The sequence below is a fragment of the Brachyhypopomus gauderio genome, chromosome 14 (genome assembly GCF_052324685.1).
Source record: "Brachyhypopomus gauderio isolate BG-103 chromosome 14, BGAUD_0.2, whole genome shotgun sequence".
NCBI classification, from domain to species: Eukaryota; Metazoa; Chordata; class Actinopteri; order Gymnotiformes; family Hypopomidae; genus Brachyhypopomus; species Brachyhypopomus gauderio.
In genome coordinates this window covers 22,394,161-22,420,486 of record NC_135224.1, presented here as the reverse complement: position 1 = coordinate 22,420,486, position 26,326 = coordinate 22,394,161, and the positions used below count along the sequence as shown (strand labels likewise).

Genomic DNA, 26,326 nt, shown 5'->3' with positions numbered 1-26,326 from the left:
TCGCGGGGAAATGAGAAAACACAGCCACGCCTCCATCTGTAGGCGTCTGATGATTGGTCGATCTTCCCTCTGCGCCCTTTATGTAGATGTAGAGTTGGGGGGGGGTCTACGCCGACATCGTTAAAAGGCCGTACCGTAGAAGGAGACGATGTAATGGACTCATTCAGTTCCCTTGACTGTTGGGCAAACAATGAGTCGCATGTTTCCAATATCTTTCTAGAGATTATATGCCACCAACATATTCTGAACAGGATTACTCATAACAGCAAACGCAAAACTTCCAAGTTCATCAAAGTGAGTGAAGTAAAGTTCAATGTTACAAGGTAACATCTTAACAGATTAGAAAGATACATAAACCTGGGATTAGTGCATCATTGAAGGTTTCTTAAATAATATGTAAAATTGCTGTAAGACAAAACATAATAAAATGTACAGACAGCAGTATTAATAAAACATGTAAAGACTTTACAATGTTAATTTGACAATGTCCATTACTATGCAGCACAAGTATTCTGTGCAGTGTTTCTACAGTGACAGCTGAACAAACACAGTCCATCAGCGTGAACCAATAGCGGTCCATCAGCGTGAACCAATAGCGGTCCTCTCTTGAACTGAAAGCAAAACTTCCAAAGAGAGTTTGACCAAAACCAGTTTGTCCTTGGCTGACTGTGTCTGAGGATAAAAGGGAGAACAAAAAACACGAAATGAAAACAAAACTCATCCAAAAAGAGGGCTTTGCCCAGCAGGAAGTGTGTGTGTGTGTGTGTGTGTGTGTCCCCTGATTTAAAAAGCAAAGCCTCGGCACTGAAATCCAATGAGATTTACAGTCCACAAGGGCCAAAATGGGAGTGTCCAGAATCAGCAGTCAGCGCATGTCACTCGAACGTCGTCGTCATCGCAGGTCCTGTTGAAAAGGCACTACGCCATTTCCCCAAGAACCACTGCTGACAAACTTGACATTGTTACATTTTAATTAGAGAGACAAAAAAAAAGACAACGACAAACAAAAACGACCAGAGGAGGGCGCTCAAGTGTTCCAGGAAGGTGGCGGCGGTCCGCAGGCCCGCGAAGGGCGGGCTTCTCAGAAGATGTGCTTGAGGTGTTTGATGCCGTAGGTCTTGAAGAAGACCAGCAGGATGAGGGTCCACAGGCCCAGGATGAAGCCGTCGGGGGGGTGCCAGTCCTTCTGCTTGGGCTTCTGTGGGCACAGGGGAACAGGCTGGGTGAGCGGGCATAGAGCCAGAGTTGGCTCCAGCAACGGCCAGCAAACATCGTCCTGAACACTTCTCGGTAAAACACCTCTTGATAAAGAGATGGTAAAAGAGAGAGAGAGAGAGAGAGAGAGAGACAGAGAGAGAGAGAGAGAGAGAGAGAATGAAAGTGAAAGCGAGAGAGCGAGAGAAACTTCAAAGTAACAAAAAGTACACACCGAAAGTGTAGAAAGGAAAAAAAGAAGTTAAAATAAAAGGAAGGACACTTGGCAGGTTGATGTTTGGCCATTTAGCTCCTCATCATCACTTTGCGTGTGGACATTATACTTTTAAATCATCCCGTATTATATATGCATCGGCTGAAGTGCATTTATATGCTAATGTACTCCCAATATTTTTAGAGGTTTAACTTCTAAAAAAGAAAGCCGGTAACTTTTCCAATTACATTAAAAGGAATTGGCACTAGAGACAATATTCTTAAAAGACTTTTGTGTGTGCTGTAGGCACCCACAACTGTCAGATCAACCACGATCCTCCATTATGGAGTAAAGTCATCATCTCGGCTGGAGGAGAAGCTTTTCATTGTGAGGTGACCTCATAAACAAACAAGCAACAAACAAACAAACACTGGGACTGGCATAATATCAAGTCCTTACAACGTCTGTGATGGCAATGTTGCCTGCTCGACTTGGTTCATCAGTTTCTCATTCAAATATGGAAACTAAATCATTAGTTTCTAAAATCAGGCAGTAACTCGGGCACCTATTAAACATGGCTAGCTGGGCCCCTCTGCTCAATCTTCTGTGGCCTCTGCGCTTAGTTCACTAGTTCAGGGGAGCTTTTGACTCACTGCCACTAACACATGACATTTGAGTAAAGCCATTAAACAGGCCGGGTGATGGCAGCTTTTCCTGTGTCAGCAGCGCAAGAGAAAGCCTCTTCCCATAATAATGGCTAGTAGTCTCTTATCACCATGGAAACAACAACATCTTGCACCGCTATGTGTAGAGCACTTGGTCAGATTTGCCACGGTCAGACAGGTTTTTCGATCTGCATATTTCAGTTACAGAAGTCATGTGGATTGGAACAATGTGTGGAGTGTGGAGACAGAGACGCACTGGTCCAGCCAGCTGATCCCAGACCAGCGAAGGGTGCGGACAGACCGCCGCACCGGTCCATCGAGCTGATCCCAGACGGCTGCACTGGTGACCGAGACTGCTGGCGAAAGCGAAAGCTAGTTCTTGTGCGTCAACATGCATAACCAGCCCTCTGCATCTCAGCGCGCTTGGCATCAAAAACGCAAAACCCAAGTAAAAAAAAACCAAGCTGACTTGAAACAAAAAGTAAATTTCCAAATTTAATGAGACTGCCTCGAAATGTTGGGCCTACTTAGCAGGACGGCAAAACGGGAACGTCCCCCCGTGGCCCTCGTGGGGATTAGTAATGGCTGCCGCACAGGGTTCATAGATTAGTGGGTTTTCTCAGCATGCATCCATAATTGCAGTAGCTCTGCCTGTCGGTGAGGCCTTAACTTCACATCGGTACAGTAGGCGATCGTTATTCACGAGACGCTCAGAGGAGGAGCTTCCCTGAAAGCCAAAACAAGCTCCCCTCCTCTCCAAAGCCACGAGCCGTACGTCAGACGCGGAGACTTAATCCCAGACATACCCAGATCCGTCTCTCGCAACAACTCGCACACACACACACGCTCGCACAGGCTCGAAGATACTGCGCACATGACAGCAGCTCCGAAACAGTGCGAACTTCCTCCAGCTGGACCTCTTCCCACAATGCAGCTGGGAACCCTGGTGCGGCTTCACAAAATATAACGTTGTCAGAAACAGATATGGTAGGCAATTTCTTCCCCGCCAGTCGTGATCCTGAGACAGCCACCACTACCGTTTTAATCCTACGAGGATGTTCTACCGATACTGTTGTCCTACTCATAAAATAGCCCCGGATGAAGCCACGTCGGGCGGTAACCGCGCAACATCACACACGCTGCCCGCGTCCTGAAGCACGGCGAGGCTGTCAATCAGGCACCAGCCCTGCGGGACATCTGAACAGCAGCATTACAGATCCAGAACTCCTCGACCTCATTCGTCTACACTATTTGTTCCCCATCAAGGGGCACAGAGCAGACGCAGACTACACATACTCAACCGGTTCCTTCTCAGTATCATTGACATGACTTCCTGTGTGGCCCTCATGTGATTTAGGCCTCAAAACAACAACAACAAAAACAAATAACACCAACAAAAGATTCAAGCTGCATCTTGGCTGCCTTCTGAGCATTGCGTTGGGAGACATGTCCATTGTCACCACATGCAGTAGTTTATAACCTGACTACTGCATTTGAGTAGTCGGGTCCTGAATTTCCCCCTGGGTTGTAAACCACTGCGGGTGGAGTATGACAAACCCGCATCCACACTCAGGACTTTATGATAAATCATTTGCCAAAAGCACAACTCCGTACGCCTTTACATACGCTGACGCTAGAGGAAACTGCAGAGGGAAACAGGGTCCCGTTCGAAACATAAAGGACGCAAGGAAAACAAATGACTTCTTTCTGCTCTACGTTTGACTCCCTGAAGCCTTGTACCTTGGCATCAAGCCACCGGCATTCAAAAGAGAAGTTGTTCCGAGACGAGATTCCAGCGAGAGCAAGACGCAAAAAGTAATCAGGTTGAGGACAGCAGAAAAGAAGTGCTCCGTCCTCACTAGAGGCACACTGCGATTAGTCTTCACCACGGGAATAACCTCATCTCCCACGGAGGGCGCCGCTCTGATTCGAGAGACGGCACGTTTGTCGAGAGCTCCGCGAAGATCAGACGCGAGACCGCGGCGCGGAGCGCCGTCACCCCAATCTTTTGATTATCTGCTAAGAACATGCCGAAGAACGCCCGTGCCCTCGCCGTGGTGCGCGGCGTGCTTACGTGCGGGCTCGGGGAGGCAGACGCGTGTTTTTTTTCCCCAACTGCACGAGTAGTATGAATGTTGCAGCATTGCTACCGAGCACAAAGCAGGAATTCAATTTAAAGTCTCAAAGAAAACTGCTCCCTCAGTGAAAGTCTTCATAGCAGCGTATTGACTGCAGCAACATCTTGCTCTGGGGGAGCACATTTCTCCAACACAACAGAAAACACTCCGCCCCCCTCCCCCCCCTCCTGCTTCTATTGCCCCGGCCCACCCCACGGGGGCAGGTATCTTGTGAATACAGCGACCGGAATACGGTGGTTCAGCAGGCGGTTTCGGATTGCTGGATGAGAGAAGAGTCACCACCGAGGGCTTCTTTTAATTCGCTTAAACTGTTCCGTCTGGATATCGCGTGGCATGCAGACAACTGCAAACAGCCACTAGCATGATCAAAAGAAGAGGGTGAGGAGAAGCTCCTCCCAAGCGTCATGGTCTGATCTTCTCCAAACGCACCGTCGACACAGATTTAGGGGGAGGCAGGGTGAGGAACGGGGTTAGCCAGAGAACGCCAGGGATTAGGTGGGGCGACCGTTTGAACGCTTTCTTTCCTCGCATGCTTCACACGGAGTGGCGAAGGAACCAGACAGCGTTGAAGTTGAAGAAAACTGAATGAGGAAGGAAAGGAGAGTGCTATAAACACTCTTCTTCGGTGGTGTGTGTGGTGGATATCAGACGTCAGGGTAGCACTGGCGGGGAGGCGGTAATAAAGTCCATCTCCCCAGCAGGTGGAAGGCTGATGTTGGACAGTCCGCTAGAACGACCTGCCAGTCATGACGCGTCACATGGTCTGTCACACCTAACCCGGCTGAACGCCTTCCGCCCGTTACACCACGGACGTTAATGTAGTCAGCAAGGTATACCGCCATTACTTATTACTACTGAGTTTTATTAGGAATCTAAAGTGATGATAACTTGGCTACCTTATGAAATATGATTGGTAGAAACAGGGAAAAATTTAGGGAGGATTTATTGGGTACAAACAAATCTGCTTCCTCAAGGTTGAAGCGGGACCATATTAGATGCTTCCTCGTCTATATATTTTCATGAGGTGCCGTGATTGCGGTCCCACATGCTGAAGCGACCAGCGAGGCTAGCGAGAAGCTCTTACGCTCTCCTCTCTGCCTCACTTACTGTAGGGGAGCGGGTCACGGCACCACTCAGGATTTCATGACCCCAGACAGCATTAGCACTTTGAAGTGCGGCTCCATCCAACACAAACATCTTTATGAAAAGCGTCTGTAAACAAGTAGCTAAAAAAATAAAATAAATCAGTGGACCATCACCTGGAAATCACATCACCACAGGACATGATGGTATATGCAAACAGCACATAAAATATACGTGGACAAGCATGATATATGAAATATAAAAAGGAGGGTAAGAGTGAAGCTATTATGAGCCAAGCTATACTTCAAAGTTCACATCCAATCATATCAATTGATCAAATTTGAGACTTTACCATATACGTTTTAGCAGATACATTTTTAATGCCTGCTATGGCAACCACATTATCAAACACATCTTGATGGGTAGATGTTAGGGCCATTCCCAATTTTCTTTTTTGGACAAATCCAAACAGCTCCCCTCCTACTGCCTAATTTACATGGATCTCATTCTTCACTTCGTCCACCTACTCATGTGGCACCAGAGGCGTGGGGACCACCATTAAAAACCCAGCCCAACCACCCTCAAACACCCGCGTGGACCCAGCCCAACCACCCTCAAACACCCGCGTGGACCCAGCCCAACGACCCTCAAACACCCGCGTGGACCCAGCCCAACGACCCTCAAACACCCGCGTGGACCCAGCCCAACCACCCTCAAACACCCGCGTGGACCCAGCCCAACCACCCTCAAACACCCGCGTGGACCCAGCCCAACGACCCTCAAACACCCGCGTGGACCCAGCCCAACGACGCTCAAACACCCGCGTGGACCCAGCCCAACCACCCTCAAACACCCGCGTGGACCCAGCCCAACGACCCTCAAACACCCGCGTGGACCCAGCCCAACGACGCTCAAACACCCGCGTGGACCCAGCCCAACCACCCTCAAACACCCGCGTGGACCCAGCCCAACGACCCTCAAACACCCGCGTGGACCCAGCCCAACGACGCTCAAACACCCGCGTGGACCCAGCCCAACCACCCTCAAACACCCGCGTGGACCCAGCCCAACGACGCTCAAACACCCGCGTGGACCCAGCCCAACGACCCTCAAACACCCGCGTGGACCCAGCCCAACGACCCTCAAACACCCGCGTGGACCCAGCCCAACCACCCTCAAACACCCGCGTGGACCCAGCCCAACGACCCTCAAACACCCGCGTGGACCCAGCCCAACGACCCTCAAACACCCGCGTGGACCCAGCCCAACCACCCTCAAACACCCGCGTGGACCCAGCCCAACGACCCTCAAACACCCGCGTGGACCCAGCCCAACGACCCTCAAACACCCGCGTGGACCCAGCCCAACCACCCTCAAACACCCGCGTGGACCCAGCCCAACCACCCTCAAACACCCGCGTGGACCCAGCCCAACGACCCTCAAACACCCGCGTGGACCCAGCCCAACGACGCTCAAACACCCGCGTGGACCCAGCCCAACCACCCTCAAACACCCGCGTGGACCCAGCCCAACGACCCTCAAACACCCGCGTGGACCCAGCCCAACGACGCTCAAACACCCGCGTGGACCCAGCCCAACCACCCTCAAACACCCGCGTGGACCCAGCCCAACGACCCTCAAACACCCGCGTGGACCCAGCCCAACGACGCTCAAACACCCGCGTGGACCCAGCCCAACCACCCTCAAACACCCGCGTGGACCCAGCCCAACCACCCTCAAACACCCGCGTGGACCCAGCCCAACCACCCTCAAACACCCGCGTGGACCCAGCCCAACGACGCTCAAACACCCGCGTGGACCCAGCCCAACCACCCTCAAACACCCGCGTGGACTTAGCCCAACGACCCTCAAACACCCGCGTGGACCCAGCCCAACGACGCTCAAACACCCGCGTGGACCCAGCCCAACGACCCTCAAACACCCGCGTGGACCCAGCCCAACCACCCTCAAACACCCGCGTGGACCCAGCCCAACCACCCTCAAACACCCGCGTGGACCCAGCCCAACGACCCTCAAACACCCGCGTGGACCCAGCCCAACGACCCTCAAACACCCGCGTGGACCCAGCCCAACGACGCTCAAACACCCGCGTGGACCCAGCCCAACCACCCTCAAACACCCGCGTGGACCCAGCCCAACCACCCTCAAACACCCGCGTGGACCCAGCCCAACGACGCTCAAACACCCGCGTGGACCCAGCCCAACCACCCTCAAACACCCGCGTGGACCCAGCCCAACGACCCTCAAACACCCGCGTGGACCCAGCCCAACCACCCTCAAACACCCGCGTGGACCCAGCCCAACGACCCTCAAACACCCGCGTGGACCCAGCCCAACGACGCTCAAACACCCGCGTGGACCCAGCCCAACCACCCTCAAACACCCGCGTGGACCCAGCCCAACGACCCTCAAACACCCGCGTGGACCCAGCCCAACGACGCTCAAACACCCGCGTGGACCCAGCCCAACCACCCTCAAACACCCGCGTGGACCCAGCCCAACGACCCTCAAACACCCGCGTGGACCCAGCCCAACGACGCTCAAACACCCGCGTGGACCCAGCCCAACCACCCTCAAACACCCGCGTGGACCCAGCCCAACGACCCTCAAACACCCGCGTGGACCCAGCCCAACGACGCTCAAACACCCGCGTGGACCCAGCCCAACGACCCTCAAACACCCGCGTGGACCCAGCCCAACCACCCTCAAACACCCGCGTGGACCCAGCCCAACCACCCTCAAACACCCGCGTGGACCCAGCCCAACGACCCTCAAACACCCGCGTGGACCCAGCCCAACGACCCTCAAACACCCGCGTGGACCCAGCCCAACGACGCTCAAACACCCGCGTGGACCCAGCCCAACCACCCTCAAACACCCGCGTGGACCCAGCCCAACCACCCTCAAACACCCGCGTGGACCCAGCCCAACGACGCTCAAACACCCGCGTGGACCCAGCCCAACCACCCTCAAACACCCGCGTGGACCCAGCCCAACGACGCTCAAACACCCGCGTGGACCCAGCCCAACCACCCTCAAACACCCGCGTGGACCCAGCCCAACGACCCTCAAACACCCGCGTGGACCCAGCCCAACGACGCTCAAACACCCGCGTGGACCCAGCCCAACGACCCTCAAACACCCGCGTGGACCCAGCCCAACCACCCTCAAACACCCGCGTGGACCCAGCCCAACGACCCTCAAACACCCGCGTGGACCCAGCCCAACCACCCTCAAACACCCGCGTGGACCCAGCCCAACCACCCTCAAACACCCGCGTGGACCCAGCCCAACGACGCTCAAACACCCGCGTGGACCCAGCCCAACGACCCTCAAACACCCGCGTGGACCCAGCCCAACCACCCTCAAACACCCGCGTGGACCCAGCCCAACGACCCTCAAACACCCGCGTGGACCCAGCCCAACGACCCTCAAACACCCGCGTGGACCCAGCCCAACGACCCTCAAACACCCGCGTGGACCCAGCCCAACGACCCTCAAACACCCGCGTGGACCCAGCCCAACGACCCTCAAACACCCGCGTGGACCCAGCCCAACGACCCTCAAACACCCGCGTGGACCCAGCCCAACGACGCTCAAACACCCGCGTGGACCCAGCCCAACCACCCTCAAACACCCGCGTGGACCCAGCCCAACCACCCTCAAACACCCGCGTGGACCCAGCCCAACGACGCTCAAACACCCGCGTGGACCCAGCCCAACGACCCTCAAACACCCGCGTGGACCCAGCCCAACGACGCTCAAACACCCGCGTGGACCCAGCCCAACCACCCTCAAACACCCGCGTGGACCCAGCCCAACGACGCTCAAACACCCGCGTGGACCCAGCCCAACCACCCTCAAACACCCGCGTGGACCCAGCCCAACGACCCTCAAACACCCGCGTGGACCCAGCCCAACGACCCTCAAACACCCGCGTGGACCCAGCCCAACGACCCTCAAACACCCGCGTGGACCCAGCCCAACAACCCTCAAACACCCGTGTGAACCCAGCCCGACGTCCCTCCAACATATGTACGGACCCAAACCAATGTCCCTCAAACACACGCGCAGACCCAGCCCAACGTCCCTCCTGCACCCAGCCCGACGGCCTGCAGGAACAGCACGAGCAGGTTTGTTCTTACATCAATCATCACTTTGCTCTGTTCCCAAAATCGATGACTGGTCTGTATGTCAAAAGGCTTTTTTTCCACTAATGGATTGTATCTATTTCTTTAGTTTGAACAAAGTTTGAGCATGAATAAACCTTGATGTATAATCATGCTGAAATTATCCTCGGCATTGGTTGATTTCCAGTGCCACAGCCCGTATGAATCGGAATCGCAGCAGCAGCTATTTGTCTGTCAAGCTGCTATTGTCCAAAGGCCCGTTGCACTGTAGAGATCGGTGACGGGCCAGGCCCCCCTGCATTCTGACTTGATATACGGCAACAAATTAACCTTCAATTAGCGAGTCGTGTAAAACATTTAGCTGTCTGCGACGTTTATATTGAGAATCGCTGTCGAGGAGAACGTCTAACGTTTCAAAGCCTGGCAGTGAAACATCACCTATTCAGACACGTTTTCATCGTCTGCACCCCCTCCGGCTTTCATTTTAGTCGTGAACTCGCCTTGTTTTAGCGCGATCTTTTATTTTCGATCATTTCATTCTAAACCGTACAGTGTCTTCCGTATGTTCCACAGCGTTACGGGACTAAAGTGACAGGGTGAACAGCACAATAATAATTTTTTCCATTTCTTGGCATCAGCACCTTACAATTTTACTGACATTGTTACTACCAAGTGTGACACTGACTATTGGTGTTAAGATTTATGTTTTTATGTTTACCAATACTGAAGCAGGACTTAAATCTTTACAGTTACATTACAGTTTTTTTTTTTATGACGTTTCTGGACGAAGCCGAGAAGAGTCAGTATGGAATTGTATCCAAATCTAAGGATTCTACTTCACAGTTCATTCATGATAACTTGACATTCATTCTCATTAGGTGCGTCATTTATGGCGATTATCTTTCATGGAAATCGATATAATACACAAATGGTGGAGCCCATTGTCTTTAGTGACAAGTATTAGTGAAGGTAAGTCAGATACTTGCCTGATGAATGATTTCAGCTACTGGTAACTGGTCTACATAAAACAGTTCTTCTTTATTCTGTTCCTTCCTCATTGACCTGAAAGCAAACAGATTATTAAGTCACTGACATGAGATGAAAAGAAAGCTTAAAAAAAAGGCACAAACACAACTCAAATGCATTGAACTACTAATCCTAAACCTTCTGCTACACTAACCACATTACAGGGCCCTAATTTGTAGTGACAGAAGAAGGTGCCATCGCAAATGTACACACTTCCTCTGCCATTGCAAACCTACACGCCCCCTCTGTCAGCCACGCTCTGCTCGTAGAGCGGTATACAGCGAGGCGTGCGTGCTCTTGGGCCCGTGGGAGGGCAGGGTCTCGATCCAAAGCCCTCCAAGCCGTGAGAGGGATACGGGCCGGCCGTCCCGCCGTCTGGCCGCAGGGCTACGCTCGAGCTACGTCTGTCGCCGCTGCTAAATTCGGGAGGCAGAACTCTACTGCGCACACCTGCTGGAGAAGGTGTGGGAGCGGGGGAGGGGCGAACAGAGAGAGAGGGGGAGAAACAGAAAGGAGAGAGCAAGCAGGGAGGGAAAAGAGAGAAGAACATATTCCGCGCCGACCCTTAGCCTGTGAAATCTCGCCATCACCAAGACCAGATTGGGTTTTTAACCAAGTTACTTTTCCACAGCAATACCCGTCTCAAGATGGTCGAACAAAGACCGCCACCTGGACAGGAGGGAGGGGAGGGGGAGGGGAGGGAGTCCTAGGAGAAGGGACACCTTTTCGAATATTCTTCGGTGCGTGGGAGGTGACTGACGGTTCATTTCAGAGGCGTCTTCGCAGCGCTCGACTGGACAAACGTCCAGGGACGGAGACGACAGCACGGGAGAGCTGTGATCTTGAGGGGGAGGGAGGGGGGGAATCAGTCAGATGTAGAAAACAGGAAGGAGGATGTGTGTGTGTGTGTGTGTGTGTGTGTGTGGGGGGGGGGGGGGGGGGGGGGGGGTTGGGGGTGTTATATGACTTCTGGACCTGGGTCAGAGAGACCGGGGAAGCCGCTTCACAGCTCAAGAGGTTCAGGCTTTTGCTCCATTACTGGACAAAAGAGACATGATGATGGTCCACTCTCTGGAGTTCAGCTCCTGCTGCAGAGACACGATGGTGGTCCACTCTCTGGAGTTCAGCTCTGCTACAGAGACACGATGGTGGTCCACTCTCTGGAGTTCAGCTCCTGCTACAGAGACACGATGGTGGTCCACTCTCTGGAGTTCAGCTCTGCTACAGAGCGTTTCTGTCGAGTCTCTCGGTCAGAACACCTCACATCGATCAGATCCCTCATAAAAGTTAAAGGAGGAGTTAAAGGAGAAGATGGCCAATGCCTGATTAAAACGACTGGTTCCCATCATTTGTAACGGGGCAAAGCCCAAAGTCGTTGAGGGCTTTAACGCAGACAAACACTGAACTCCTCGTAACATCAGACTCCTGGCGGACGGGGCGATCACACTCACGGATAAATCTCCTTTTTCTAAACTCACAGAACATGCATCTTTGTGTAATGCATGTTGTACATGACAGCAGGCCTCTACATCACGGTGTTGAGACATCTGTCCAGTTGCTACATTACATCCAACGCTGTACAAATAAAAGCCAAGAAAACCCAGCAGAACGCATGCAAAGCAACTGGGTCTTCACGCTGCTTCCTCTTAGACTGTCTAAACGCAAACGTGCCTATTTTGCGAGAGTTCCATTTTTTAAAGGGATTCATCAGGGTTTTTAAAGAGTTTGAAGGGCTCAGTGTGACATTGAGCAGCGCAGAATTATATAAAACAAACAACCATTATATAAAACAAACAAGCAAGAGTGGGCTGAAAGTAGCAAGCCTATCCTTTAATAACAGATGCAAACTTAATGACTGCAATATTTTATTCACACTGCCCACGTTGATCAGTCATAAATAACACTAGCAAAGATTTAGCAAGCATAAACAATGGGTAGTGATGATAAACCATGATGATAAACAACACACGACCATGGCATGCTAAGTCTACGGAGTTTAGTAGCATGCTTTAGGAGTTTTTCGTGATCGTACTACATTATGAACTTTCAACCGATGAACTCCAGAAATACATATCTACAGGTGGTCTAACGGGGTGAGGAGGGCATGTTGTCATGTTCTCGCTCCTTCATCCTCCCTACGCATGAGGGTGTCACAGTGCAGTTACTCAACTGGAATTTTCTTCAGATCTAGACATCAGGTTTGTTCCAACAGCGGGAGTTTAATTATTAGAGGCTCGAGACCACTGCAACGCAATCAACACCGGCACTTTGGGACCAGGCCGAATTATAATACAATCTCATAAAAGAGTGGGCACACATCATAAAGAGGACGGCAGACTATTAAACCGCTCCCCTGCGTGGAAGGCAATTTTCCTAATGGAGACGTGCGGACACACTGGAGAGGAGGGTTTTGGGGGGGGGGCGTGATGAGGAGCAGGGGCAGACAACACTAAATCTTCTTTCCCAGAGCAATGAAGAGAGAAGAAAGAGAAATATGTGTGTGTATGTGTGTGTCTAGGGGAGCCTGCATTTTATTGGAAATCACATGGGACCAGAAGCCCAGTGCATATGCTAATAGCTTACATGTTACACTGGAGCGTATGGTTGGTTTCAAGCAGGTAGAACTTGACGCCCAAGCTGTGGCAGCTACATCTGATCTGCGCCTGAATAATTCAGCGCGTTTAATGCTTGCGGGGCTGGAACTGTGAAAGCTGTCCACCTTTTAGCCATACGGGACAGAACACGCCGTCTGCACGGAGCGGCTTCCGCTCCTTAGGTGACGGGAATAGCCGGTGGAGTTTAGCGGTCCAGGCAGGGCACAAAGTGACCATTCACCCACGCTCAGAGGCGGGAAATAGCAAACACGCCTTCCTGTCACGCTGGAGGGAGATGAGAGAAGAGGAAGAGAGAGGGATGGTTGGAGAGCAGAAAACAGAAAGAGAGCAAGGCAGAGTGTGTGTGTGAGAGAGAGAGAGAGAGAGAGAGGCAAAGAGACACATGGATAGGAAGGCAGACATGCAGACAAGCAGAGAGAGAGAGGGGAGAGAGAGAGAGAGAGAGAGAGAGAGAGAGAGAGAGTGTTATTGAGATACCAAGGGGGAGAATGAGAGATGCACGGTGTGAGAGCAAGATACAGAGAGTGTAAGAGAGGTAAAGAGAGAGAAAGAGAGAGAGAGAGAAATTGAGAGAGGGTGAGAGTTATCTAGAGAGGGCCTGCCCGATTGAGCACGAGAGAGAGAAATGGATGAGAAATGGGGAGACGAAGCAGCAATTATGACGGGTGCAGGCTGAAGAGAGATGGTGCTACGGCCCAGCTGCTCAATGCTGCCTCCCACAGCTGTGCCGGCACAACAGGACCCTGCTCATTAGCGCTCACCTCCGCCACCCCGGCTCTGACCCGGGCCGGCCCGTCGCGTCCACACCCTGCCTGGCATCAGGCAAACCACGGGGGCTCCTTTAAGGAGCTCTCGCACGTGACCCCACGGCCCAGATGAAAAACGGGCGTCCGCGCGAGGGTGGGTCAGAAGCTCCGGCCCGCGGGACCACACATCGGTCCCTGCGTGGCGCCCCCTACTGGACGGGTGGGGGAAAGCAACACCAACAGCTGCGGGTGCCCTCCAGTCAAATAAACACAAGAGGCTCTTCGTTTCTCCGTCTTTTAATTGGTGGATTTAGAGGGGAATTGTGCTGCGTTCTAGCTAACGAGCGGGGCGGGGAGGGAGGCGGGGCAGGAGTGAGACGGTTGCCCCAGGCACGAAGCAACAACTATGACAAAATCCTCATTTCACATGCTAATTTGTTGTGAAGCAACCTCCAATGATCTGATCAGGACATGACGCTCTTTACGTGAGAACAGCCCTTCAAGGACACCTGGAGCAAATGGGCGATACAGGTGTGAATCACCAAGGGTTCCTACACCGGCGTTATGGTGATTTTAAAAACAGCACATATCCATAGCATAATATAGTAATTCACCTGCAGTCGTAAGCTTGCAAAAGTGCGTTACGCTCTACACAGCTTTGGACAGGAGTGAAAATGTTTTTTGACCCAGATTTTATTAACCAGGGCAAGCACACAGCGACAAGCAGGTCAGCAGAACAGTTAATCCACAGTGCCTTTGACACGAGGTTACTACCGCACTCCCCTTTAACATATTCCAGCTTCAAGCAATGAAAGTCAGCAGTTTTAAAACCCCGACGGTCAGCTTCTGCTAATATCTAACTACGATACGAGTAGCATCAGACTTTTTGAATTTTATTTGATAACTGTTAGATTAGCTCCTCGGTCTGAGACTTCTCCTAAAGTGAGATATTACACTGGAGCCCGATTGTAGGAGAAGCCCTTGGTAAATAGCAGGTGGATAAGAGGCGAAGCATGTTGTGCTACTGCCACCTTGTGGCGCACCGCGGGAGTGCGCCTTCATCAGTCGGCCATGTCCGAGCGACTGCGCCACACAGTCAATGACAACAGCAGGTCAGAGGAGGCCTCGACATGGAGGCCTCGACATGGAGGCCTCGACATGGAGGCCTCGACATGGAGGCCTCGACATGGAGGCCTCGACATGGAGGCCTCGACATGGAGGCCTCGACATGGAGCTGCACTCTCTCCAGCACAGAGAGTTTCCCATGGAGGCGGAAATGGTTTAAATCAGAGCGGAGATTGGAGGAAAGCTGAAAGTTTGGCTACTTTGGCTTTTTTTTAGATGGAAGTTTCATTTGCACTACCAGAAATGCGGTATTATGTAGAGATCTGGCAACGAGGTGAGACCAGGTGTAACTAGCGAGGAACTGAGTGACGTGATGAACTCTGCTAATTCGAGGGATTAGGCCGGGATTAGGCCGGGTGTGATGGGCCCGTGAGCCTTCTCAGCACAGCACACACCGGACCGCGGCCCGGTTTGCCCTCTTCCTCGGTGGCCGTAGTGACTAGAGCTCAGCAGGTTGGTAGCGAGTCACTGGGTTCCAGTTCAAGTGAGCTATAGCGCGCCCTATAGGGCGGAGAGGGGCACTGCACTTACGCCATATCCGGTGGCGACTGGGCGGGGTCGGTCAGGTTGACGGCCTCGCGGGTGATCTCCACCTTGCGCACGCTGCCGAAGAAGTCGGTGATGAGGACACTTCCGGGGTCTCGCAGGAACAAGTCGGTACGGTGGCCCGGAGTGGACACGCACTGGCTTTTCGGGCACACCTTGAACTGGAACGAACAAAAACAGAATTGGCATAGACATGACTTAGCCTAAACATGACAGTGAGTCCTGCATTCTTTAGTGCTTTTGAGGCAGCGGAGCGTTAGAAATCAAGAGAATAATCCAAACTCAAACTCATTAGCATTTTAACAGCATTTGCCTATTATGGGTGGCGTGTATATTTAAATTCTATTCATGCAAGATCTCAAAAATTGATATGGGAAGACGTTAAGATACACAAAGCACTGGAGGATTACTCTTAATAATAGGTGGCTGAAATTGATACAAACCAGTTCAGACTTTGCTTTTGTAAACATCAATACAAAAAAAAAACCAATAAATGACCATATCATTATTCACCAGAAAATCCAATCAGAGATACTTGTCTAATGCTGTTTTGCCACATTACAACAAAATACTGTTGACCAAAACAATATAAATGTGTTGGGTCACAAATGCTACGCTTTGTTTTAGAATGACGATGACTGGTTAGGATATTCGTAGCACCTGATTATTAGAAATGAACAAATAAATCGATGAACCAATCAATAAAATTTGCTGGAAGCATCATTTGCATACTCTAACCTTCTGCAGCATCAATACTGTAAAAGGTCAACATTGCGATAATTACTAACAAACAATATGTTTTGCAGACCATATACGTGCATAGAAAGACATACTTATGTATACACATGCACAAGGATTTACTGGGTGCAGCCAGTGTGCATGACTGCAGATACAATCTGTTTTCTTCTAATACTTTATCGTTCCACCTTGATAGTTAGCCATTATTTTGTAAAACTGCTGACAGTGTCTGAAGGGATGTCAAAAGATGCAGCTCAAGAACAAAGAGCCAGGATCATGAATCATTTTGAGACACAGTGACACTGACAACTGGTTTTACAGATGCTAAGCTGTCACAGCACAGATTTTCCTACCCTATTGACAACGCCACAGTATGGGCACAATCGCTGAAACGTAATATAAAGATAAAAGATACAACACCCACAAAATGGGGCAAATTACCATTACAAAGCATCTGACAGCTGAAGATGGCATTTCATTCCCACTGTCTGTGTGATTACCCGGGCACATATTGGTCTGACTCTCACAAGACATGACTGCCCCTGAACTCTGAAGAGGAAGTCGATTAGCTTACGAATGGCGGAGCAAAAAAAGAAAAAATAAGAACTGCGCTTTGCTGCATTCGAGAGTGAGTTATTATATTTCCATATGTAATTTGCTGAGTACTCAATTCGGTTAATTCAAAGCACTCTGCTAGCAGAAAATTGAAGACGAGGTTAAGTTTCCTTAAGTGAATATTTCATGCCTGTTGAGTTACGTTAAATGAAGCCAAATGGCTCCGCAGCATTGTGAGGGTGTTCACAACTCTCCACTAACAACGCTGGAGTTTTAGCCTATGACAGCGCGGGGGGGAGGGGGCGGATGGTAAGAGAGAGAGAGAGAGAGGGAGAGTGGATTATCGTAATTTCATCGGAGCAGCTCTTTCAGGATTAAAAACTATCCATCCCAGAGGAAATCCATAATATTGATGCTAATCCTGAAAATGAGGGTGCGAGGGCGACGCCCCGGATGAAATAGGACGAGGCAAAGGCCGGTTTGTTGGCCCGTTTGATCTGACGCGGTGTGATCCAGACAGACACTACGGAGGAGGGCATCAAAAAAAGACAGATCAAAATCGATTTGGGAGGTGTGGGACACCAACTAAGGAGTGGATAGCCCCCCCCCCCCCCCCCCCCCCCCCCCCCGAGTCTGATGCGGAGGCCTTCAAAAGAAAGGTCTACCACCTGTCTGTTTCAAAGCACTTCTGCTCGTGGGCAGATTAGCCATTCTTTTTAAAGTAGCATGGCCGGGGCCCACGGCGCCCCTGCTGGCCAGCTTTTTCATCTGCAGCCACGGGAGGGCCGGGCCGGGCAGACGCTCCGCCGGACATCGGGGCAAGGCAGAGGCGTAAATCCCAGACCAGGGAGCCGCCTAACACCGGGATGACTTCAGGATGGAGTCGTAAGCACTATACTGCTGCAGGAAGTACTGAGTTACTGCTCTTACAGAAGTGAAGACTGTCCTTTCCAAAGCTCCTCCCACTCAGAAGATGCTCCTCCCACACAGACTCTCAAAAAGACTCACCAGGTCATTCATGTTAGCTTGACTGGCAGGATGGATGTCCTCCAGGAACTCCAGTAGGTAGAAAGTGTACCTGTCCATCAGGTGAACCCCTATGGCCAGGTCTGGCTGGTGCTTCAAATCGGAGAGAGAAAACACATAAGTGAGACGAACCTTCAACAGAGCGTCTGCATTTCATGTCCGTAAAAGTCTCTGACAGAGCCTTAAGCAGTTCTCCGAGCGCTGCACCAAGTACGAACACGGCAAGCAGAACATTCCGAGACCTCCGTGTGCATCTGCCAGAAATGTGCTGCCGAAAACTGCAAAAACTCTAGAAGCACGTTCACGCTGCCGAACTTGGAATCGGTACTTGGATGGCACAGTGTGGATGGAGATTCACGCTGCACAACAATCGCAGCGCTTTCCCTCAGAAACGGAGAAGTGACGATGCGCGGCGGAGAGATACGGCGTTTCGGGACTTACCGAGAGCGAGTCCTCCCCTACTTGGCTGCTGGCCAGGGCCATGATGTTGGGCGAGTAGAACCTCTCATACATCGAGGCCCCCTGGCACGTGTCAATTATGAACAGCAACTCATTGTACCTACAGAGGAAAAGAGAAATCCAATTTCTCTTACACTGCTTGGGCAAAAGGTTGGGGAAATCTAGAAGGTATAATAAATTTAGAATGAGCGAAGGAAACAAAGGCCGAAGAAAGAATAAAAAGAAAACCACTGTGAGGGGAGAACACAAGGGCAGGAGAGTCCACCTCTACTTCCTGCCACGGCAACCATCCAAGTCCTCCACAAGCTGTTGCCACGACAACCGTAAAAAGACCTGAGCCTGCCTGCCATCTGTGCTCCATTCACAAAAAAAAAAAAACACAGTTGCCAAGGAGTATAACCCCACCCTCCTCCCTCCACCCTCCACCCCCACCCTTTCCCCCTCTCCTCTGAGGAGGGAGAGCTGACCTGATCTCTTTTATTACTGCCACAGCCCTCTAGGACAGCAGAACGGGGAGATCAGAGAGAGGAGATGAAGAGGAGGCTCGTCTAGACGGAGTGGCTGGGAGTCTGGAACAGCCTCCGGGGGCAAAAGTCTGGCAGGTCCACCCTGCAGACACCTCCATGGCCAGGGTGAGCCAGCACCACACGGCCTGGGGGCCACAGCGGAGGCTTCCGGAGGCCCTTTGAGTTCACCTCAGCGCTAAATACACACCGCCAGACCCCGAGCATACCGTCAGCATTACAAACGTGGCATTAACAGGTCGGCCTGATTGAGCAGAGGACTTTTATTTATTTGTTTTGTCCTCTGCGATATTCAGGACCACGATGCTGGTTTGTGGGCGCATGATTCACTTGGCTGTTCTTGGGTCCAAACAATTTGATGTAAGTGGAACCATTTGGAGAGACACGCGATTGCAGTGATGATGCAGTAATGACGCAGTAATTATCATCCCTGCCACCACACACATGATGACTTAAAATAAACAAAAGGCCATCAGAATTAAGTAGACTGTAACACGGACTATCATGAAATGGCTGAAATCATGAAATAAGTTTGGATGAAGCAAAGATCTAACGCGGCCACCTCTACGCTCGATTTTACCTTCGCTTTTGCCACATCTGCTCGAACGCATCCGCCAGCTCCACGTTGCTGATCTCCTCCGAGTCCTGGAACTTCAGGAAGCCGTTTCCGCCATGACCTGGGTGAATAGACAAGTGTCACAGTGCTCTCTGATGACAGCAACGTTGCTGCAGACTGCAACCAAGATGCGCGTCCCAGTGTGCTAGGGGTAGGTTTGCCTTGCATGTCCGGCAGTTAAGCACTGGCCTTATGTTGTACTGGCTTCACACCAAATCACTCAGCAAACATTGTATGGTTCAAACCTTACTGCAACGCCAGTATCGGAAATTATTTACCAGCGATAATGATGGCCGAGCGATTAATCGGCCAGTCCTACCGGTGAGGTAGATGAGGATGTTGCTGCGGTCGTCAGACAGCAGTCTCTTGGACCGAGGGGTGCTTGGTGGGAGTCGTCCCGTCAGGACTCGTAGAAAGTTCTCCACAGTGACCTACATAAGAAGCTGCACTTTACAAATGTGTCACTTTAAGGCATTGCTGTTCATCACGACAATGTAGGACTTTGGTGTAACATGATCTCGTAATGGCAAGCTTCTTCGTCATTGTAAACCATTATGGAGCATCAAAGCTCAATAGAAACAGCAACTGGCTCCACAACTCTCCACGAGGCAACTCTGAGACCTGTGATGACTGACCACTGTTTGGTTGGACACCCAGAGTCTACGTGAAGCTCAGACGATGTGAGGAACCGATGTGAGCTGGGACCACATCCGAAGCGGGGACCACCCACCTCGTAACCGCGGTAATCCACCTCCACGTCGTCGCCGTACACGTTCAGCTCCATGTTCTTGTGGCTGAAGACCGTGGCCGGCTTGGGGTTTCTATGGTTACACGCCATGTCGTCGGCCAGCATGAGCACGATGTGACTGGTGGAGGCAGAAGGGCAATGGCGTCCAATCAACACAGGGGTGACACAGTAGAAACTCCAGCACTAATACTGCTGTAATATCCAGTGGTGATCCTGGGTTTAGAAACTGACCAGTGATACTGTGGTTCAGAAATGTGAAGGTCTATGTATGCTAACAGATGGACTGTAGTCCATGTACATGTACTCAATTCTCTTATAAATCAGTATGTGGTAGGGGTTTAAAATAAAGTGGATATCAACTGTAAAATATGATTAAATCAACTGTTAACATGAGAAAGAAGTCAACAGGAAAATGATGAGATATATTCAGATTCACCATGTTGATTATATAAGAACTCTGAGGTTTTCACAGGAAACGCATCCATTTTAGTGCAAAAACGGAGTGAAAATCCTACTTAAGGCAAGACTTAAGAATAAATCTCACTTTGTTTGTCTAAAAGGCAGTAAATAAGCTGAAACACTTCTGGAACGAAACGCATTTAGAAAACGCCAAATGGCCCTCGCACCAGTCACAGTGACGGCCAAAGGGAGCTTAACCTCCATTACAAGGCAGAGCAGATGAAACATCGCAGAAGCGTGAATCGCGTTAGAATGGTGAACTCCGACCTCCACGCCACGTTAGCTGATGGGAGATGCCGCTCGGCTACGTCTCCGTTAACGTTTTAGATTAGGTTTCACAGTCACAGGTGTTAGTCTTACTACAGCACCAGCCACCATAAGACAGAATGAAGTAATTATTTTAATGATTTAGAATTATTCTAATTGTCAGGGTGCTGTATATTTAGGACAACTTTATCTTGTATCTTTATCTAATTTATCTTGCATTTCTCATAGATTACAACATGTAAGTCAATACCAGGCCGAGTGTCGGGCCACGTGTGCTGCTGGCTGGATGAGAAACGTGACATCGTGTGATTGACCACCTCTGTTGTCCTTGAATCGCACGTTTCAAGCAGCTCACCTGTCTGGGATCCCCAGTCTCTTCACACTCCTGTACACGGAGAGGACGTTGGCAACATGGCGGTAGTTAAACCAGAATCTGGACGTGCACACCTGCACATGCACAAAACAACAACAACAACAACCACAACAACGTCATCATCATTTGCAGCGTTTGGGGAGGGTTAGACGATGGTCGCTTATTTCAGCTGGGGAAGGTGAAACAGCCTTACCAGGACCGCCCAGTTGTTAGTGTGACCACTGTTGAAGAACTGTGTGGCTTTTGTCTACAAAAAACAAACAAAATCATTAAAAACAACCCACAAAACGAGGCAATGCAAAGCTTTCGTGAACCAGAGTATGACATCCTAACAGGGCCTGTATCTATAAGGAGATCCGCAACGATCCATTTGAGACGAGATGCATAGCACGATATCACATTATTCGTATAAATGATTTCGGCATTAGCAGCACCGAAAGAAGACTATCGGCCTATTTCTAATCTCCACTATGGGCTTATCAAGATCTCAACATAATCCCCATCTCATCCTAGTATTATAGTTAATCCCCCACTGACAATTTACTGATTTAAACGTCATTGTAAATTCATAGATGACGACAAGAGAAGAAAAAGGGGCATTTTAAAACTACAGAGAAGGCAGAGATATAAGATATAAGGTGTTTTCTAATGTCCAACCAGATTAGATTAAAGATGTTAATCTATAGAGAATGCTAATCTCTATTGTTCATTTCCCAGTATTTAGAATCGAAGAATATAATTAAAAAAGCCACCGCACATACATGACAAGGACAAAGATCCATTATTACGAAACAAAGCTTAAAAACAGCCCACAAGATTAAAGATACGAAAGTCAGAGACGGCAGACGTGCGACGGGCAGCTGAAGTCTCGGCGAGACGTTGGTCGTCTCCCACGCCAGTCTAGAACATGTACACTGAGCGAGTTCACATTCAGCAGGGAAGATGTCCAAGTCGCACCCTCAGTGTCAATGTGCACAGGATTTTGGTCACGTACAGAAATTTCAGGTATTGGCCACAGATCATTTGCATGAAAATTTTGAATAATATGAATTTACCACTCAAAGCTCAGCTGGCAGAAGCCATAAAGTGCTTCATAATGGTTACATTCATTGAGCTGAATCAACGGGCGAATTTGAGTAATGTTCATTCATTAAAGATGCTGGGAGTGTCAGGAAGATCCTGGAGAGAGATGGAAACTGACGGACCTTCGTTTGCTATGTGGGTATCTGTATTAATAAGCCCAGCGACCTGTCTGAAATGTCACACAAGAAAGATCAGCTCGCGTGAGTCACGGCAATCAGAGACATGTGCTGCGTGCTGGTGAAATCACTCGCTCTGTACTCATTAAATATAAAAAATATATGGAGATGTAGCCTAAACAGCAATGAAACTGGGTGGGGAGAAACGGTGGTCCATCTTAGATGACAAGATTTAACATCCACTGTTACTTTATCACCCAAGATTGCCGTTACCAGCCTGAAGACGTTTTTAACGAAGAGACGGGATTCGATGCGAAATGTGTGTGAGCAGCGTCAACACTGCAGGAGGAGGCACAGGCATTGAATCCTGTCAGGCACTGAATCCTGTCAGGCACCGAATCCTGTCAGGCACTGAATCCTGTCAGGCACTGAATCCTGTCAGGAACTGAATCCTGTCAGGCATTGAATCCTGTCAGGCATTGAATCCTGTCAGGCACCGAATCCTGTCAGGCACCGAATCCTGTCAGGCACCGAATCCTGTCAGGCACCGAATCCTGTCAGGCTCACTGACCATCAGCATCTGATTTCAGTCCAAGGCTACATAGTACAGACATACTGCCTGGACTTGCCATGTGTCTGACTTTTCATCCGAGAAGCCCTGCGATTCACCCATCAGAGGAGACACCAATTATTTGTTCAAATCATGAATGACATTTAATTGGAGTGTCTGAAAATCATATGCCCAACTATTAAATGAATGAATTAATGTATAAATCAAAGAATGAATGTATAAACAGAAAATTTATATAAGAAGCAATGAACAAAAAATATTCAAGATATTCAAGGCTAACCCATGAAATTTACGTTTCAATTTTTTTGGTGGTTTAACAAAATATTTTTAAATTATTATTTGCTATTTTTCTGGTGGTGGTGAGTAATAAAAATAACAATTAAATTAAAAAACAATAATAATGTAAAAGAAAGAGAAAAAACTATTAGACAGAATTCTGTCATTAGATGTTTTGAAGCTGCATTTTGAACTGAAATTTCATTTTGAGGGTTGAAAAGGAGCAAATTCAAATCTAAAATTACACTGGATGTTAGCATTAGGTAAACATGAACATGGGGTTGATCCCCCTTTGAGGTTGGTTCCTCTCCAGTAGGGTGCCCGCCAAACCAATGTAAAAAATTAAAGTTGGCAATTTTGACTGTGGTACCCTCCCAAATTGTAGTGCCAGCTTTGTTTATAAACACTGCAAAGTTTCAGAGCTGTAGGTTAATATTTACTGGTGGCTCAACATGAATAAAGTTGATACTATATGGCGAAGACACTTATGGTACCTGAGTGAAGAATTAATCGCTCTTGCATTCTTTGATGATGGTGTGAACAGCAACATCAAAAGAAATATGATTACTGCCCTTCAGAAAGCCGGCTCTGATGAAACTAAGCCACCAAAACGGATCGAGATTGAACCTGGTGTCATTCCTGAAAAGGAACTCCAAGACTTTGTCGCAAACAGAACAATATCATTCTTTCACACTCTTGGGTTGAATGCAGACTTCCTTACACAAGCAGATCCTGACACTTGGCAGAAATGTGACGACTTTCTACAAGCAAAGAAATATGTTGACAGTTTGGCCGTGGTAAATGATAGAGCAGAGCGAGCAGTAAAACTGATGCAGGACTTCAACACTTCCAATTACAACAAATGAAGATCAGAAACAGTATCTTCTGCAGGCAGTCTTGAGCCACAAAGCCAGATATCCTGTCGTCAGGAAATCATTGTTTGCAGAGCCTGGCAGTGTTGCAGATGACATTCAGCACTAGCAGTAGCAGCACAGCATCGCAGACTGCGTGAATTTTATAATTCTTTGGACTGGCTGTAGCATAAACTTAGTTAAAGCAGTTGTGAATTCAATTTTAAAATAATACAATTAGAGTTGTGATTATATATGATAGTGCATTAATAATTTGACATTGGTTGATGAGACATAAAGTAAACATTAACTGCCCAGCACTAGCGGCTATCGTATATTAACCAATGTGTTAACTTTATACACATTGAGCCACCTTTAAATATTCAATAAAAAATTTGAAAAAATTACAGTGATTTACTATCATGCCATATAACAAACTGAGAGGGTACCACATGTGAAATTCAGAAGTTCGTTTTTGGCGGGCACCCTACTCTCCAGGTTCCTCATATCCTCAGATGCTCATATTTACACAGTGTTACTGACTTGGACCCAGACATTTGTAAAGCTGCTCAGACATAAATAACACAACTTCTACTGCATCAACAAACAAGCACTAAACAAGCTCTGATATAGGCTATATTAAGTATACCGATAATGCATCTCTATTTACAAACTAAAACAGTGTAATGGTGTATTTTTGAGAAATGTTTTTAGGAGAAATGTTTGTTCTGCCAGATAAGAGGACATTGGTGTAATTTGTACATGTGCAATTACTTTCTTGCTCAAAAATGTTTTGTGCAAGTTCGTGTAGTAAGTAAAAATGTTTTTTCCACTTTGTCCATTGATGTTCTATGGAATATACAAATGGGTGCAAAAATCTATTCCTTCTATGGACTTAATTTCATACAGTACAAGGCCATACGTTCCCATAATGGGAACATTAGCTAGAATATGGTGTATGATATCATGGTATATTATAAACAAAGCTTTTGTTTAAATGTAGATTATCTGCTCTCTGTACCTTTTAATAGATTGCCTTTTTACATGTACTTAAGAAGATTTTAGGAGAGGTAATTTTACTTTTCTCAGAAGCACTTATAATTGAGTGGGATGTTGTGGTACTCGTCTACTCTGCTAAACATCCACTCCGGTGACCTTGCAGGGTTCTGCCTTCCCAAACAATATTCAGGCAGCAGTAGATCCACGATGAGAACTGATCCATGATGAAAAGCGTAGGGCATGAATGTCCTGGTCCTGGCGAGAGGTTATAGCTACACCCCACAGACGTAACTGCACACAGCCTTAAAATGCACCCAGGAGTGTTGGGTACACAGTGTGTATTTCTAATGAAGTGTGTGTAATTACACTTCCTCACAGCCATGTAGCATCACTGATTGTCATGAGAAGAGCTGATTACCTCAAAAACTCAACATACATTTTTTTAACGGATAGAAACACAGATGCACAAAGCTAGATTGCACCTTTTATAGATGATTGCATGCACAGCATTTAATTGAAGCAAACTCGTATTAAATCTTGTTAGGGACATTGCAACACACACTCCAGCCACTTCTGCGGTTCCTGGTTCGGTTTGTTGTTTGTTGTTGTTGTTGTTTACAGTGTAACTTAATGAACGGACTCCGCCAGCTAGCAAACCGGCCGGGCAGCTAGCTAGAGCTAGTCTAGCCTCAGGCTGCAGAAGGAAACGCGGGTGACCGTTGTAACAATGCTAACAACCAAACACTTACCTCAAAATTATTACCGTGAATCACTGGCAGAAAGGCAAAGAAGTTTGTAACAGCGAATATTGTCACAAATATAAAATTTGCCATCCCGACCTGTCGTAGGAGAGCTGTGACAGCTGGACCCAGGAAGTAGCCCTAAAATAAAAAGCCCGGGTTTCAAAATAAAAGTGGGATGCTGGAACATTTCACAAACTTGTCTAGAATTTTCTGTCATACAACGTATGTTTAGTTAAATTACCATTTTATATTGTGAACTAATTGGCGTGGATTGGATAATTATTTTTTGTGCGTATTCTATTAGAACACAATATGTCTCACGCCAATTATACTGAGATCTCTCAATAATTTGAGAGATATTTCTGTTCTAGAAAATTCTGCCAGTAACCATTACACAATATTACAACAGAATACAGGTG

At 48.9% G+C, this 26,326-nt stretch overlaps 1 protein-coding gene across 1 annotated transcript; it reads right to left on the bottom strand.

Moving 5' to 3' along the window:
* Window positions 1-285: 285 nt before the first annotated feature.
* pigk (phosphatidylinositol glycan anchor biosynthesis, class K) lies at window positions 286-26,308 on the bottom strand. The gene is made up of 12 exons (XM_076972964.1): window positions 26,149-26,308; window positions 25,914-26,045; window positions 21,462-21,515; window positions 21,251-21,342; window positions 20,152-20,287; window positions 19,741-19,852; window positions 19,386-19,482; window positions 18,264-18,381; window positions 17,805-17,915; window positions 15,489-15,664; window positions 10,432-10,507; window positions 286-1,198 (listed from the first exon to the last, which is right to left on the bottom strand). The coding sequence occupies exons 1-12, from the start codon at window positions 26,149-26,151 to the stop codon at window positions 1,082-1,084; spliced, it is 1,224 nt and encodes a 407-aa protein (XP_076829079.1). The 5' UTR covers window positions 26,152-26,308; the 3' UTR covers window positions 286-1,081.
* Between the last annotated feature and the right edge of the window lie 18 nt (window positions 26,309-26,326).

What these genes read in the sequence shown, in the direction of transcription:
- pigk (XM_076972964.1), bottom strand. An exon ending in TGGATTACCGCGGTTACGAG is followed by an intron (nt 19,853 to 20,151) that starts GTGGGTGGTCCC and finishes CTTCTTATGTAG; the next exon opens with GTCACTGTGGAGAACTTTCT. An exon ending in CAGTCGCCACCGGATATGGC is followed by an intron (nt 10,508 to 15,488) that starts GTAAGTGCAGTG and finishes GTTTGCTTTCAG; the next exon opens with GTCAATGAGGAAGGAACAGA.